Below are 17,500 nucleotides of genomic sequence, written 5' to 3'. Positions count from 1 at the left end.
CTCTGTTGATATGGGTCAAAGGCCTAATCAATGAATATGTCAAGACTCAAGACTCTCTCTCTCTCGCTCTCTCTCTCCCCTGCCCCCCCCCCCCCCCCCCCCCCAACCCCCCGCCCGTTTCACACGCCATATGTATTGTGGCCAAAGGCCGAAGTACACGAAACGTTCGGAGTTCTTAGTTCTCTGTCTGTCTCTCTCTCTCATTCTCCCTCCCCCCCTCTCTCTCTCTCTTTCTCTCTCTCACCCGTTTCACACGCCATATATATTGTGGCCAAAGGCCGTTCTGAGTTCTTTGTTCTCTGTCTGGCTATCTTTGTTTGTCTGTGTGTCTGTGCTTGTCTGTCTGTCAGTCTGTCTCTGTTTCTGTCTCTCTTTGGACACTAACGCTGTGGCACTTTGCAATGACAGTGGATGATTCCAGTTCCAGTCTGTGTGTGTGTGTGTGTGTGTGTGTGTGTGTGTGTGTGTGTGTGTGTGTGTGTGATGTGACAATTTGTGTTCACTGCATCCTCTTCATGATGGGCCAAAGCCTTTTTCGAATAATAATGTTCGTTCGTTCGTTCGAATGTTCTCTCTCTCTCCCTATCTGTGTGTGTGTGTGTGTGTGTGTGTGTGTGTGTGTGTGTGTGTGCCAACAACCCCATCTATCCCCAACTCTCTCAGTTCACCCCTGTTGAAGTCCTTACCACCCTGACGCTGTCTTGCTTCCCACCCTGTCTTTGTCACTCCCTCTCGCTTCCTCCATACAGCGTCTCATCACCGTGGTTTATTGTGACAACTTTCGGTTTGTCTGTCTGTGTCTCTGCCTCTGTCTGTCTGTCTCTCCCTCTGTCTATGATAAAATATGGTTTCGTGGTACTCTATGGTAACATAACATTTCGTTTCCTTTCCTTTACTTTCGTCTCTCTCTCTCTCTCCGCCTCTCTCTATCTCTGTATCTTGGTTATGTTTGTATGTGTGTCTCTCTACCCGTCCTCTCTCTCTCTCTCTCTCTCTCTCTGTGCCAACAACCTCATGTATCCCCACCTCTCTGTGTTCACCCCTGTTGAAGTCCTTACGGCCCTGACGCTGTCTTGCCTCCCACCACGCCTTTCTCACTCCCTCTCGCTTCCTCCGTACAGCGTCTCATCACAGTGGTTTATTGTGACAGCTTTCTGTCTGTCTGTGTCTCTGCCTCTGTCTGTCTGTCTCTCCCTCTGTCTATGATAAAATATGGTTTCGTTTCATTCTGTCCATTCCCTCTCTCTCTCTCTCTAATATATATATATATATATATATATATATATATATATATATATATATGTGTGTGTGTGTGTGTGTGTGTGTGTGTGTGCGCGCGCGCGCGCGTACACTTGTGCGTCTGTCTCTGTCTTCGTATAGTCTGTTTTTTTTTCTCTCTTTCTGTCTGTCTGTCTGTCTGTCTCTGTCTCTCTAAAGTATAGAAAATGGTAAACATGGTGTTATTCGATTTGATAGTTATTCATATTGTTGTCTGCAGATGAAATTATTTTATTATCTGAAACTGTGGTAAGTTTACACAGTTAAACAATTTACACGAGGCACCAGACAGGTTGGAGCGTAAAGTAAATATGAATAAAATAAATAAAGTGGTTTTCAGAAAGGTTGGATATTTAGCTGTATATGAAAGATAGTTTTTCGGGGAATCTTCAGATTTCTGTCATGCATACCTATCAGTATCTTGGTTTATTCTTTTCCACACAACTTAGTTGTACGTTTGCTTGTCGAAACCTTTTTTAGCAAAGGGAAACGAGCTGTCTTGAGCATATTACAATTATTTATAATTATTATACAAGTTTGAAAGTAATTCTGTCAAGTTGTCTTTTGAATTGTTTGATGTTCAAGCCCAGCCTATAGTACAGTACGGTGCTGAGATTTGGGGGTTGGGGAAAGGGTACGAGATAGAAAAACTCCTTTTGTTTGCAATGAAAAGGGATTTTGTACACGTGGACAGAAGAACGCCAAATGACTTTACTCAGTTTACGGTAAGCTTGGTAGGTACCCGATTTATATTAATTCGTATGTAAAATGCATTAGGTATTGGTTAAAACTGGTTCAAATGAATGAATGCAGATTGCGTGCTCGAGCTTATAAAGTGTTATTTGATTTGGATGCCAGGCGATGGGTAACATTGGTAACTTGCATTCGAAAATGTTTATGTAGTAATGGTTTTGCGTTTGTACGGCTTAATCAAGGGGTTGGATGTGATCATGATTTTTGATTCTACTTGTGTAAACAAAGTGAGACTATGTTTTAACCCGGTGTTCGGTTGTCTCTCTGTGTGTGTGTGTGTGTGTGTGTGTGTGTGTGTGTGTGTGTGTGTGTGTGTGTGTGTGTCTGTGTGTCCGTGGTAAACTTTAAAATTGACATTTTGCTCTGCAAATACTTTGTCAGTTGACACCAAATTTGGCATAAAAATAGGAAAAATTGTTCTTTCCAGTCATCTTGTTTAAAACAATATTGCACCTCTGGGATGGGCACAAAAAATTAAAAAAGAAGCCTAATTATATGCAAACTGCATTTACTGTTATATTTATATTTTTTGTATTCTCTAACTTGACACTTTGACCTCTTATTCTGACACAACAACAAGAGGAGTCTTTATTATCATTTTTTGTTCAAACAGGAACTTCTTTTGCTAAGCATGGAATTTTTATTTATTTTGCAAACGTTTTGGTGCAGATAGTAAAAAAGGGAAATTACTCTGTAATTAATGCTAGTGGACTTAATTTGCTTTAAACTGATCTTTCTCATCTTAAACATTACATTTTGAAATTATACTCAATACATAAAAAGCTTGGATTTTTTTTTATTAAAGTGTATCACAAGTGGGTCTTGAAGGCCTTGCCTCTCTTGTCTTGTTTGCTTCAATCAGCGAATGGTCGACTGCAGATGACAGGAGTGGAACGACCATGTACAAAATAGTGAAAGATTTTCTTTGTTCAGATTGTTTAAAAGGAATCATTTCACAGAACCATATTTAGCAAAGAATATTAGCCGAGTCATCAGGTGCGCTTTAACAAGGTTTCGTTTTGGTGTATCTCATATCAACGTACACACTAACAGATACAAGACAAGCACTGTAAACGATATGGTATATCCGTTATGCAGATCTGCAAAAGAAGATGAAGTATATTTCGCATTATACTATCCTGTACTAGATGACTTGAGACAAAGATATATTCCGTTGAGTTACTTTAGCAGACCAAGTAATTTTCGGTTAGTATTACTTCTGTCTTCTACAAATGATAACGCTTTTTACGAATCTTGCCATATTTATCGAAAAGTCATTAAAAAGACGCAGTTTCATGATTGGTTAAGCAGAACAGAACTTTGTTTGAGCATACATGTGGTAAGATTATATCCTTACGTATATGTAATCACCCCTTCACATGGGGCAATGGCCTTATTGAATCAACTTTCGTTTCTCTCTCTGTCTCTGTCTGTCTGTCTGTCTCCCTCTGTGCATTGTCCTGTCTATCTACCTGCCAGTGTATCTATCTTCTTTGTGCATGTCTTCTGTCTGTCTGCCTCAGGCTCTCTGTTTCGCTCCTATTTCACTGCGTCTGTTTCTTTTGCTTTATCTGTATGTTTCCTCCTCTGTATGCTTGCCCGTCTCTCTGTGTCAGTTTGTCTGTTTGTATGTCTGCGTCTCTGTCTGTCTGTTTCTTTCTGTGTCTCTATGTGGTTATGTCTGTGTGTCTATCTGCCCCAATCTGTGTGTGTGTGTATGTGTGTGTGTGTGTGTGTGTGTGTGTGTGTGTGTGTGTGTGTGTGTGTGTGTGTCTGTCTGTCTGTCTGTGGTTATGGCTGTCTGTCTACCAGCTCAATCTCTCTCTCTCTCTCCCTCTCCCTCGCTCCCGCCCCCTCTCTCTCCATCTCTCTCTGACGTTTGTTTTTATCTTCAGGAAATCGATTTCTCAGTTATGTGGTATCTGACAGTCGCTTTAATCTACAAGTCTGACCACACACGGCTGATGTGGGGAGGGGGGGCAGGAGGGGGGCAGGAAGGGGCTGGGGGGCGTCGGTGGGGGTGGGTGGGAGGAGGATGAGTGATGGTTCCATTTCCACCTCTATCCACGTTGCTCCTACCACTGACTGAGAAGGTTTCAGATCACTGTGATGAAGGTTGACAGACTGTACTTTCATTATCATTATCATCTTCCGTTCTTTCATTACACACACACGCACACACACACACGCACGCACGTACCACACACACACACACACACACACACACATATATATATATATATATATATATATATATGTGTGTGTGTATGTGTATATATATATATATATATATATATATATATATATATATATATATATATATATATATATATATATATATACACATATATGGGCTGAGAAATGAAAAAAAAAACACGAAAAAAACCCACCTAAAACCCACCATTTCTTTTAACACATTACTTACTGTTCGACTTTGATTTTCTCAGATAAAACAAAATGAAAACAAAACAAAGCAAAACAACATCAACAAACAAAACAAACAGAACCCCCCCCCCCCCCCCCCCCCCCCCCCCCCCCCCCCACACACACACACACAAAACAAAACAAAAATAAACATGGTTAACCCCACGACCGCTGAATGTTGGTGAAATGTGAGGCCAGAGTGACATGCGTTTAGTAGGCGTTTACTGCTTCCGGTGTACTGTTTGGCGGTGTAACTGCTTTTCCTGAGCAAGAAATACACCCATCCCGTGCAGGAAGAAACCCAAATTTAAGAATGGTTACTGACAAACTGTTCAGTCTCATCACAGCAAAGATGACAGCCTCTCACTGCCAAGCGTACTCATCAAAGGAGTTAAGTGGGGTTTTTTTTTGTTTGTTTGTTGTTGTTGTTGTTGTTTTGTTGTTGTTGTTGTTTGTTTTTTGTTTTTTTCTTTGGGGGGGGGGGGGGGGGGGAGTTGGGGGGGGGGGGGGGGTGTCATATTCTCCGTATTCCTCGAAAGAGCAAAGACAACAACAACAACAACAACAACAACACACACACACACACACACACACACACACACACACACACACACACACACAATACTTACAGACTCAGATTCCTAATCGATATATGTCGTCCAAATGCCAAGCATAGTGAACTGATCATTCTGACAGAATTACAGCCAAGGCTGGCGAAATTTGTTCACGAATGTGTCTCTTCTCAACATACTAATATTTATGTTTTATTTCGTCTAATAAACCTTAGGGTTTTTATAGCAATAAAAACAAATCTCATTCTATTCTCACACACACACACACACACACACACACACACACACACACACACACACAAGGATGACTCTGAAATCTGCAGAATCAGCGAAGACGGACTGTGATTTCTGGAAGCCATGGCCAGAGGCATCGTGAAAGAGGAGTAAAGACAGTGGTGGTGGTGGTGGTGCTGGTGGGAGACCAATCTGGGAGCTGTCTGGCCCCAAGTGTTCAGCAGCGATGACAGGGGACGTGACTGCACGTGCTACTCGTGGTCTGTGTGTGTGTGTGTGTGTGTGTGTGTGTCGCTCTCTCCCCTTCTCTTCCCCCTCTCTCTAACTCCCCTCTCCGCTTCCCCCTCCACCCTCTCTCTCCCCTCTCCCCCCTCTCCCCCCCCCCTCTCTCATTCTCTTCTTTCCCTTAGTTTTCTTTTGCCTTTTATCCTGTATTCTTTCTTTGAGCGAGTGATTTCAGCGTGTGTGTCCTTGTTTTCAAAACCACATGCTTTTCGAAATTCTCATGAGAGCTGTCTCTCTCTCTCTCCTTCCCCTTCACCCCCCCCTCTCTCTCTCTCTCTCTCTCTCTCTCTCTCTCTGCATTCTCTATTCTCTCTTATTCTGTTCTCTCCTCTAGTTTTTTATTTTGCTCTTTTTTGTGTGCCTGTATTCATTCTTTGAGCGAGTGATTTCAGCGTGTTTGTCATTTCATCTTTTTTTTTTTAAAACACATGCTTTTCGAAGTGCTCTGGTGTGGAATGTTTTGCTGGTCTCAGAACGTATGGAAAAAAAAAAAAAAAAAAAAAACAAAAACAAAAACAAAACAAAAACAAAAAAAAAACAAACTTTCATCATTATATGTCTCTCCTTCTCTCCTTCAGCAGAGACCATTGGGCGCTCTGTTCACAGTGCGCTCCTCTCTCTTCCCCTCCCTTCCCTTTCTCACGTCCTGTCATTTGTTATGTGACGAGATTCCTCCCCACGACTGTCGTGTGTGTGTGTGTGTGTGTGTGTGTGTGTGTGTGTGTGTGTGTGTGTGTCTGTGTCTGTGAGTGTGTGGGTGTGTGCGTTTGTGCGCGTGCGTGTGTGCTTGTGTCCATGTGTGTTCGATGCGTGCGTATGAGTATGAGCATACGTTTGTGCCTATATGTATATGTGTGTGTGTGGAAGGAAGGGGACGGGGGTGAAAATGCGTGTGCGCGCTCATGTGTTTGACGCGTGCGCTCATGTTCGCTACCATTAAGCCGCGACCAAGATGTAAACCAAACAAATCTTGAATCGCACACTCCGTTAAAATGTTAGTGAATAGGTCTGTCATCCGCGAACACACCGTTCTAAATTCTCGGTGGCAGGACAGACCATATATCGAACATGCCACAGCAGAATCACCAGCTGTAGACGCCATCTCTCCGGTACTTCTGGCACCAGTGCGCGTTGCATTTTAACCCTTAAGTTAGTTATTGTTCGCATTGATATTCCAATGGCCAGAAGCGCTTTTTTTGTTTTGTTTTTGTTTTTGAGTCACAATTTCCTATCACCGTGACTGAGTGCGTGTTGTGTGTGTGTGTGTGTGTGTGTGTGTGTGTGTGTGTGAAGAGAGAGAGAGAGAGAGAGAGAGAGAGAGAGAGAGAGAGAGAGAGAGAGAGAGAGAGAGAGAGAGAGAGAAACGGAGACAGAGGCAGAGGCAGAGAGACAGACAGAGAGAGAGAGAGAATGTGAATGATTTCTTTCTCGTTTTTTCCCTTTCCTTTCCACGAAAATCCCCCCTTCCACCCTCCTAAATCATTAGTCAGTCAAAAGACAGCCATTAAGGTCGTGATAATTGGATACTTAAACAAACCAACGGAAGCATTGACAAGGAAATTACTCTATCAACGACGGTAACATGTATGCAAAGTTCATGCTTGTTTGTTCCCAGCACTCACCCTAGATCTTCACTGAAGCAAACAGAATGAAATGCAAACGAAAGAAAAGAAAAGAAGAGGAATAAAAAAAAGAAGAAAAAAAAAGAATCAAAACGCAACGAAAACACATTACAACAATTAACTCCCTTACTTTCACGATTCCGATTGTCCTCCCCCCCCCCCAACCCCCGTCCCCCACCACCCCTCTCCAACCGAAAACACACGTGCCAACAAACGAAAATAAAAACCATGCCAAGACTACGGCCTGAATACAAAGTACTCCCCTACATACATCTTGTGAGTCAGCTATTGTAGTTAAAGAAAAGAATTAGAAAAAAAAAATCAACAAACAAACAAACAAAAACAACCCCCAAAAAACGGACTGGAAAACATGCAGAGCAGGTTTGCGTGTGCACCAATCATTTCAGGACAGCCGGCACTGGTAAGAAAGGAATCGAGTCATTCAATTTCAATTTGCCAAGATTCTAAAAACAAAAGAGCGATGGATCAAGGAGGGGGCGGTGTTGGGGAGGGGGGCGGAGGGAGGATGGATGGGGGCGGAGGGAGGATGGATGGGGGCGGAGGGAGGATGGATGGGGAAGTGTCAGGTGTGAGGGGGAGAGAGAGAGCGAGCTATGGTGTACAGGTTTGCATACTGTCTGGAAAGGAGGAAGGTGGCAGAATGGTTAAGACGCGTATCTGCCAATACAGACAGTCCGTGAGGGTCTGGGTTCGAATCCAGCTCTCGCCCTTTCTCCCAAGTTTCACGAACAAAATCAAACCGAGCATCGAGCCCCGTGTGCAGCAAGCACCTGGCGCACTGATAAAAGAATTCAGGGCAACGAGTGTGTTGTCCTCGGGGAAGATTATGTAAAAGAAATTCACACACACACACACACACACACACACACACACTCAAGGCCTGACTAAGCGCGTCGGGTAATGCTGCAGGTCAGGCATCTGCCTAACAGATTTTGTGTAGCATATGTAGACTTGTCCGAACGCAATGAGAAAATGAAACTGGAAAGGGGTAAGCGGAAAGAGGTGATTTTTTTATTTCATTTTATTATTTTTTTAATTTTTATTATTTTTTTTCTTCGAAAGAGGCAGGGTGTCAGCAGTTGTGTACTCCTTCAACCTCTCAAATGGGCAGAGCCCCTTTGTTTTACCGATGACCCACCCATCGATCATGTTCTCTTCCTGGGCTGGACCGTCCATCTCCTGTCCATCCATGCCATGCTCGTGCTGCCCGCTATCTTGAGACACTCAGAAAATCCATGTTGGCAAAACGCCTCGCGTCTTCACGGATGAGCAGTCCTCATGTCTCATGCATTAGCGATGGTCTGGACGGAAACAACTTGGGAAATGTCAACGAACTTTTTTTTTTTTTTTTTTTTTTTTTTTGCCAGGACGTGGGTATTGACGGGTGTGCTAAATCGACCGTAACGACAATTCTTGAAAACTTCGTCAGTCTGCAATGTCTGTGTGTCTGTCCTATGTACTTTTGCTGTGGGTAGGTTGTGTTGACCTGGATGCGTTAGAGGTGTTATATATATATATATATATATATATGTGTGTGTGTGTGTGTGTGTGTGTGTGTGTGTGTGTGTGTATTACAATACTTTATCATAATTTTATTGTCATTTATTTATAAATTTCTAATTTTTAGTTTATTTATTGTTTAATAATTATATTCTCTCTTTCTCTCTGTCTGTAATTATATATATATATATATATATATATATATATATATATATATATATATATATATATATGTGTGTGTGTGTGTGTGTGTGTGTGTGTGTGTGTGTGTGTGTGTGTGTGTACGTGTGTGTGTGTGTGTGTGTGGCGGGGGTGGAGTTGCGTGGATAGGTGAGTTTCATGAGTTCTAAAAAGTATGGATGAACAGAAGGAATTAAAATATATATATAAAAAAACCCCAAACAAACAGAGTTGTGTGTCATAAAACGCTGATATCTCCCAATGGGTTCCAGTCTCTGGTGCACCGTTTTCGCTCCATCAGCAAGGAAGGAACGTTCTCCTGGATAAAAGAGAGTAATTTCACCAGACAAGAGGATGCTTGCTGCGGTGACTAGTCCTGCAGAACCGTACAGAAAGATCTGGACCGATATGCTTGTCGTCCACCTTTTTGATGTCGATCTCTCGTTGTTGTTGTTGTTGTTGTTGTAGTTGTTTCATCTTCCGTCCTGCATTTTCCTCTCACTGTGTTCAATACACGCGCACATCTCACGTGTATTGAAGTGCGTTCCCGAACAGCGGATCAGAGTCCGTGAAGAGTTCAGATACAGAACTGCTCGAGGTGCAATAGGACGAGTTTGTATTATACTCCATGTTTGGTGTTTACATATACTTACCATGTCAAACTGATGCAAACTAGGCCTATGGTTTGCTCTGTTTGGCCAAATTTCGCGCGGCTAACAGTGAAAAGACGCCCCTCTTAGTCTGGCCCGCTCTTAGCCAATCAAACGCCTCTAACAGTTATAAGCGCTGAATCATTCCTGATTCATTTTCTTTTTATTTATCTTTTTTCTCTCTCTCGTTCATTCGTGAATTAAATTGAAAATGATAGTCGTGTCCGATTTCGAGCTACAGAATAGCAGAAGAGGTATCTGCTATCCCGACTACCTGGGCTAGACTCTGATTATAGTGGAGAGTGTCTTACTCACGTTACATCCCCACTCTCTCGGCAAAGAGAGTTGTATGACTGTCGGCGTTGGTATGGTACCCAACGGCCAACTAGCCCCCCAAGGGTGCAGCACTAAGAGCAATCTTGCCTCCAAATTTCAGAGTCATAGTCCTTACAAAAGACTCAGCTGTAAATGACTTCCCATGAATTCGTGAATTTAACCAAGACAACTGGCACTGTGTGAGCTTTGTATTTACTGAACCACTCCGGCAGATGATGAGTCAGTCTGTGAAATCCAGTGCATGGACCAGTTGATGGTTGTCAGCAAGACTGACGGCGTTCAGTGATGACGGGATTGAGGAAGTGCCCAAAGCATTCGTTTTTAATGCACATTTCTGAAAATGTTTTGCTTCTTGTCCCTCCAGAACGCGGACTGGACAACATACTCATCGCGCTCGCGCACAAATACACACATACGCGCACATTCACACACACACACACACGTTTGACAAGGCGCATACCCACCGCTCCCTTCCCTCCCCTCACCCCCCCCCCCCCTCTCTCTCTCTCTCACTCTCCATTCCCCATACTTCATAAATTTTCTGAAAACAAAACAAAACAAAACAAACAAACCAAAATAAACAAAAACAAACAAACAAAAAACTGTGAGTTCCTGCGAAATGAACCCAAATCACGACAGCCAGTTACGTTTATCATGAACACCCCCCCAACAAACAAACAAACAAAACAACCGCATCCATATCTCCACCAGCCCCAGCCCCCCCCCCCCCCCCCCACACCCTCTCGCACACTCACCTGATCCTCATGGTCCTGAGTCCTCCGGGTGTTGCGCACAGAGGTGGCTCTCTCCTTCAGTTTCTTGGCTTTCCTCTTGGCCCGTGCGCCCCAGTACGTGTAGTTGACGGCCGCGTACTCCAGCAGAGCGGCGAAGACGAAGACGAAGCACATGACCAGATAAATGTCGATGGCTTTGACGTAGGAGATACGGGGCAGCGAGGACCTCACCCCGTTACTGATTGTCGTCATCGTCAACACTGTGGTGATTCCTGTTTCAGGAGAGAGAGAGAGAGAGAGAGAGAGAGAGAGAGAGAGAGAGAGGGGGGGGGGGGTTATGGAGAGAAAGAAAATTTTTTGTTACCATGATTTTGTTGGATATTGAAAACAATTAAAAAAAGAAATAAATAAAAAGCTAACACATTTGGATTAATCAAAATACTGAATAAAGTGTTGTACAATTGACAGAAACAAAAGATCAAGCAACTGATAAAAAATAAACAAACAAATAAGAATAACGGAATAAATAAATGAATGAATGAAAAAAAATGAAAGAAAAACTGAACGAATACAGAAATACATATACAAAAGACAAAAAAATAAACGAATAAAGTAAATAAAACAAACAAGTAAACAAATAAATAAAGAAAGAAAGATTTTTTTTTTAAATCATGAAGAAACACATAATCAAAGGAATGAACAAATGAATAAAACGAATGAATAAATGGTTTAATGAACAAATACAGAGATGAATAGACAGATAGATAACTAGATAAACAATTAGATACATGAATAAATAAATAACAATCGCCCTTATCACATTAATCTATCGAATGATAACAAGACAATGGAACAGACAATGTTTTGTGTTTTTTTCCAACGAGAAAAAAGGAAAAGAAAGTTAACAATTCAGAAAGACTAATGTAGTCAGATATTTGGAGAAGGGGGACAGATGTCAAAGAAGTGCTTTAAGCGATAGGGGCGGGGTGTGGTGTGTGTGGGGGAGGGGGTGGGGGTGGGGTGGGGGTAGGGGTGGGGGGAGGAGTCAGGGGGGGAGGGAGGCGTATTGGCGGGGGTTCACATAGATAGGAGGAATCTATCCTCTGAGTGTTTCCGTTTAGAATACGAAAGACAACATATGTTGCCTCAGCTCGTTTGGAACAGTGACCAGTGGGATAAAAGGTCCTTGCGGACTTGAGGTTGCTGTAAAAAACAACAACAACTATTCACTATGGATTTGACGCTGTGAAATATTTACGTTTTCATCAGTTCGTTTTGTTTGATTGTTTGAACGGATCAACACACTGGACTGGTCCACACGATGGGATTACAAGAAAAACTGTGGAAACTTTTATTTTGTCCACGTTTGCGTGGGGTTGGGGAGTCTTGGCGTGAGATGTTTTTTTGTTTTTGTTTTTTTTTGCGGGGGGACCGGGGGGGGGGGGGGGAGGAGCGGGGGGGGGAGGGGGGTGTACGTGTATGGGTTTGTGCTCGTGTGTGGACTGGTGGAGGTGGGTGGGGGTTTGGGGTTGGGGTGTGCGTGGGGATAAGTGTATGGTTATGTGGAGATGAGATACATGGACAACGACTACATATATTTGAAGGAAGCGTTTGACAGTGTGTGTGTGTGTGTGTGTGTGTGCGTGTGTGTGCGAGTGTGTCTGTGTGTGCATGTGTGTGAGTGTGTGCGGGGGGGGGGGGGGGGGGGAGGGTGTCTGTGTGTGCATGAGATGGAAACAAAATAATTATAGGTGTGTGTCGGAAGGGTTAGTGGGGAGGTGTTGGAGGAGACGGGGCGGGGGTTGGGGAGAGGGGGTTGGAGTTGAGTGGTTTATAAAGCATTAAGAACTAGAAAGATTTATCTGACCAGTGAAGAAGCTCCACTACAGATAACAGACCTCGACACTGACGACTTAACAAAACAACTCCTTCCCCACAACCCCATCAAGCCGCGCCTACATATATTCTCGTGACAGCCACAGTATCCTGCGGCAAAGCGGTCAAGTCACGACTGCCCTACTTGCAATCACTGTATAAGCCATCACTGGCTGGAGGAGTCTTCACAACTGGCACGATCTGGATATGGGGTGATGCCAAAAGGAGATGAAACCAAGTGACGAGCGCACTTTCGCGGATAGCGAAAACGTGCAGGGTCTATGCGGGAATTTTTGAGAAACAACAGTCTGAAAGTTTGAAGCATGTATCATGCAAGCGCGGAGTGGTGACATTCAGAATCACCCCAAACTGGATCAAGTGACAACCCAACTTTTGGCGAAAAACTAGAACGTGCAAGATATGTGTGAGAATCTTGAGAGACTATCGTATTTTATACATAATGGAAGCTGTTACGTTTGGAGAGGTAACATTACTGAGAATTGGCCTGCCTGAATTATGACCACCTCTCTCTCTCTCTCTCTCTCTCTCTCTCTCTCTCTCTCAATCCCGCCCCCCCTCTCACTCTCAATCCGCCCTCTCTCTCTCAACCCTCCCTCTCTCTCTTTCTCTCATCGCTCTCCCTGTCTGTCTTTTGTCTGTCTGTCCATCTTTGTCTGTCTATCTGTCTCTATCCATCTAGCTAAGTAAGTATCTCCTATTCTTCTTCTCGTCTTTGATATATAATTATTTCCGTAATTTTCTCTTGCTTGTTCATTTTTCTCTCTTTTCTATTTTTCTTTTTATTGTTTTTTTTTTTTTTTTTTTTTTTTTTTTTTTTTTTTCTATAGTGTTACTGTTATCTTTTTGGTGTTGTTTATTTGTTTGTTTTTTAGGGCTGCATGAAAAAAGCGTGTATGCTTAATCGATTACCCTCAGAAAAAAATCTCTGTCTCTCTGTCTGTATATTTGTCTCTGTCTATGTGTCGGTCTGTCTCTGTTGCCGCATGTATGTATGTATGTATGTCTATCTGTTTCCTTCAGTCTATTCCTGCCTGTCTGTAGGTGTGTCTGTATGCATACATGCCTGTCTCCTTATCTCTGTCTGTTTTCCACTTTCTCTCCCTCTCTCTCCCCCATCTCTCTGCCCCCGCTCTCTCCCTCCCCCCTCTCTCTCTGTCTGTCTGTCTTTCCCTCCCTCCCTTTCTCTCCTCCTCTCTCTCTCTCCCCCTCTCTCCCCCCCCCCCTCTATGACCCCCTCTCTCTCCCTCCCCCTCTCTCTGTGTCTGTCTGTCTGTCTGTCTTTCCCTCCCTCCCTTTCTCTCCTCCTCCTCTCTCTCTCCCCCCCATCTCTATGCCCCCCTCTCTCTCCCTCTCCCCCTCTGTCAGTCTATTTGTCTGTCTGTCTCTAGGTCTGTCACTAGGTCTGTCTGTCTGTATCTGTCTGTCTGTCTGTCTCTCCCTCTCTCTCATCGACAAAGAAAAACAAACGCGCAGAAATTGAGTGTTGTGAGAGAGAGGCAGTCCAATCCCATTATTCTCCCTTCGGAAATTTCCATCTCTTCATCCCAAGAATGAAAGGATGGGGGGAAAAGAAAGCAAAAAGAAAGAAAGAAAGAAGGAAGGAAAGAAAAAAACAACAACAGACAGACGGATAGAAAGAAAAAAGAAAGAAAGACAACAGAAATACTCAGGCAGAAAACTAACGAACGAACGAACGAAAGAAAGAAAGAAAGAAAAAAGAAAGAAAGAAAAAAAAAGAAAGAAAAAAGAGAAGAAAAAGAAAGAAAGAAAGAAAAAAGAAAGAAAGAATAAAGAAGAAAAAAGAAAGAAAAGAAAGAAAGAAAGAAAGAAAAAGAAAGAATAAAAAATGGAAAGAAAAGAAAAAGAAAGAAAGAAAGAAAGAAAAAAAGAAAAGACGAACAGAAAAAAAAGAAAGAAAGAAAAATGAAAGAAAGGAAGAAAAAAGAAAGAAAAGAAAGAAAAAAAAGAATAAAAAATGGAAAGAAAGAAAGAAAAGAAAGAAAGAAAGAAAGCAAAATGTAGAGAAAGCAGAAATACTCAGACAAAAAAAACTACCTGATAAGAGAATAAGATCAGAATGTGAAAAAAAAGAAAGAAAAATAAGAAATAAAGAAGGGAAGAAAGAAAGAAAGAAACAGAAGAGAGAGAGAGAGAGAGAGAGAGAGAGAGAGAGAGAGAGAGAGAGAGAGAGAAGACTGTGAGAATGATGCCGAAATAAATGACTGTCTCAGAAGAGACAGATACAGACAGAGAGACAGCAAAACCAGTAAAGAAAGTCAAGAAAAATATGAACCGGATAGAAACCCACAAAAATGAGACGTACATAAACAAGGTCAGAAGTGTGGACGGGAACAAGATAGTGGAGAAAGGCAGACAGACAAACAGTTAGACAGAGAGACAGACAGACTCAAACACACACAGACACACACAGACACACACACGCACATTCACAGAGACGGAGACACAGACACACGCAGACACACACACACACAGATTCACACACACACACACACTCACACACACACATACACACACACGCACACACACACACAAACACACACACTCACACATACACGCACACACACACACACACACACACACAAACGGGCGCGCGCGCGCGCGCGCGCACACACACACACACACACACACACACGGAGAAAACAGAGACAGACAGAGAGACAGACAGACAGACAGACAGAGAGAGAGAGAGGGGGGGAGAGAGTGGATGTCGGAGAGGCAGAAATAGCAACGAAAGCGAAGGAGTAGGAAGGGGGGTGGGGGTGGGGGGTGGGGGGCTTTGTTGGGGTGGAGGGGAAGGATAGAGGTAGTGGGGTTGTGGGTGGTGGTGGCGGTGGTAGGGTTTGGAGAAAAGCGGAATGAGAGAATGCAATCCAGTCAACAATCCACCAGTGTTTTTCATCAAGTGTTTTTTTTTTTTGTTTGTTTGTTTTTCACTATGGCCAGCGGCCAGTGGGAGTGCTTCACACGCTCACACGCACACACGCACTCGCACGCGCGCGTATGCATATACGCGCGCACACACACACACACACACACACACACGCGCGCGCGCGCGCGCGCACGCACGCACGCACGCACTCGGACATACACAGGCACAAAGGCACACAAACAAAATCATAAAAACAGAAAAAAGGCCAACACACAAACAAACAAATGCACAAGCAAACAAATAAACCTAAACAAACAAAAACAAGAACACACCCACACACAGACAGACAGACAGACAGACACACACACACACACACACACACACACACACACACACACACACACACACACACCCAGAACAGTGTGATGGACCCTTTTGCAGCAGACCCAAGGGCACTGGTCGCCTCTCGGCCAGCCAAAGCAAAAAAGAAAAACAAAAACAAACAAAACAAAAAAGAAAACAGACAAACAAACAAACAAACAAAAACCACACAAAAACCCCACCGCCTTTTGATTTCAAAGTGGACAGCTACTCCCATATCGCGCAGTCCATAATAACACGGACGGACAGAAAGACAGTCACACAAACAGACAGTAGCAAGGAGAGACAGACAGGCAAGACAGACATGCGTACAAACAGAAACAGGGAGACAGAGAGAGACATGGTGGAGTGAGAGACAGAGACTGGTAGAGAAGCACACAGAGGCGGGAGGGTGGGGTGGGGTTTGCGAGAGACAGAGAGAGAGAGAGACAGAGTGAGAGAGACAGAGAGACAGAGGCCTACAGACAGACGGAAACAGAGAGACAGAAAAGGTCATCCACACACACACACACACACACACACACACACACACACAGAATGAGAGATAGAGAGTGAGGTAGACAGACAGACATACACACAAAAACAGAAACAGAGTGGGCGTCTGAGCATTTTTTTAAAACTCATTCTGGACGAATAGTTTTCTCCTTTGCTTTTCCCCTGCACACGACGCATTTGTTAGGGTTAGGAAAAAAATCACAAAAAATACAAAACACAAAGCAACTGAACGAAACTCACTGTACTTGACCCACTGACCCCTCTTCTAATGTCGTGTGTTCACCCGCCCCCCCTCCCTCTCTTCAGAGCCCTCAGAAGCTGAGTCACTGTCAGTACCTTTTTGCTGGTAGCTTTCTTCACTGCAGATACTTTCTTCAATGTCTTCATCATCCTCGTCAATGTCGAAACCTTCAGTATGAAGCATTTCAATCACTTCAGCAGCAGTAAAAAAACCGCTCTCGTGATTTAGTTTACTCCAAAAATTTCCACTTCTGTCGCCTGCGACGCCATTTTCGATACGCATGCAGATTAGCTTGTCATGTGGGGTACCAAGGTCAAAGGCTGGCCAGTTAGTGTATTGTCATGGAAACCTCACGAAGAAACTTTCCATTCGACCCTTGACACGTTCGCAATGCCCGGTGTAGCTGCAATTTTTATGCTACCCCATGAGGAAAACGTGGACAAAATTTTAATTGTCGAAACCGCTATAGTGATCTGTCGTCCGGAACGCTACCTTACGTCAGGAACGCTATAATGTTCCATCGTCCGGACTGAGTCTTAAGAATAGATAAAATGCAAATGTGGGGCTGTCTGTTGAGCAGATGGAAGAGAATGATTTATACATCGGCCGAATGGAAAAAAAACCCAACAAAAAACGGAATATAAATTGATTGAAAGGAATGGGTAGCTTTGTACGGGCTAGATCATAAGAAAAAGAAATGAATGATGAAATAAGTGGTATAGGTTTGGCATACGTAGGTCGAATGCAATGAAATGAATGCACAAAAAGGTTTCTTTGGTTTTAAAGACGGCATGATTCTTTTCCAAAGCAATTCATTGAATCAAGGAGAGTTTCCCATAGAAATACAAATTCTTGACAAGAACACATAGAATGACACTAACTGCACCCTCGACATGTTCACTGCTTATAAATATTTGAAAATGGATACAGGATTAACTAAAATAGACATTAAACCAAGCATTGAATCGACGGAACTGTATCAGCTTATTTTCGATCGCGAACACTATC

General features: G+C 43.3%; 1 protein-coding gene across 1 annotated transcript in view; it reads right to left on the bottom strand.

The window, feature by feature from the left end:
- Positions 1–17,500, bottom strand: part of LOC143298639 (gamma-aminobutyric acid receptor subunit beta-like) — a 353,929-nt gene that overhangs the window by 40,746 nt on the left and 295,683 nt on the right. Inside the window, exon 8 of the mRNA XM_076611519.1 lies at positions 10,611–10,861. Within this exon, the coding sequence (XP_076467634.1) occupies positions 10,611–10,861 (251 nt within the window). The remainder of the gene's footprint in view (positions 1–10,610; positions 10,862–17,500) is intronic.

This window comes from Babylonia areolata, chromosome 24, assembly GCF_041734735.1.
Source record: "Babylonia areolata isolate BAREFJ2019XMU chromosome 24, ASM4173473v1, whole genome shotgun sequence".
Taxonomy (NCBI): domain Eukaryota; kingdom Metazoa; phylum Mollusca; class Gastropoda; order Neogastropoda; family Buccinidae; genus Babylonia; species Babylonia areolata.
Note: the sequence above shows the minus strand (reverse complement) of the source record. Positions and strands in the feature narration are given on the sequence as shown.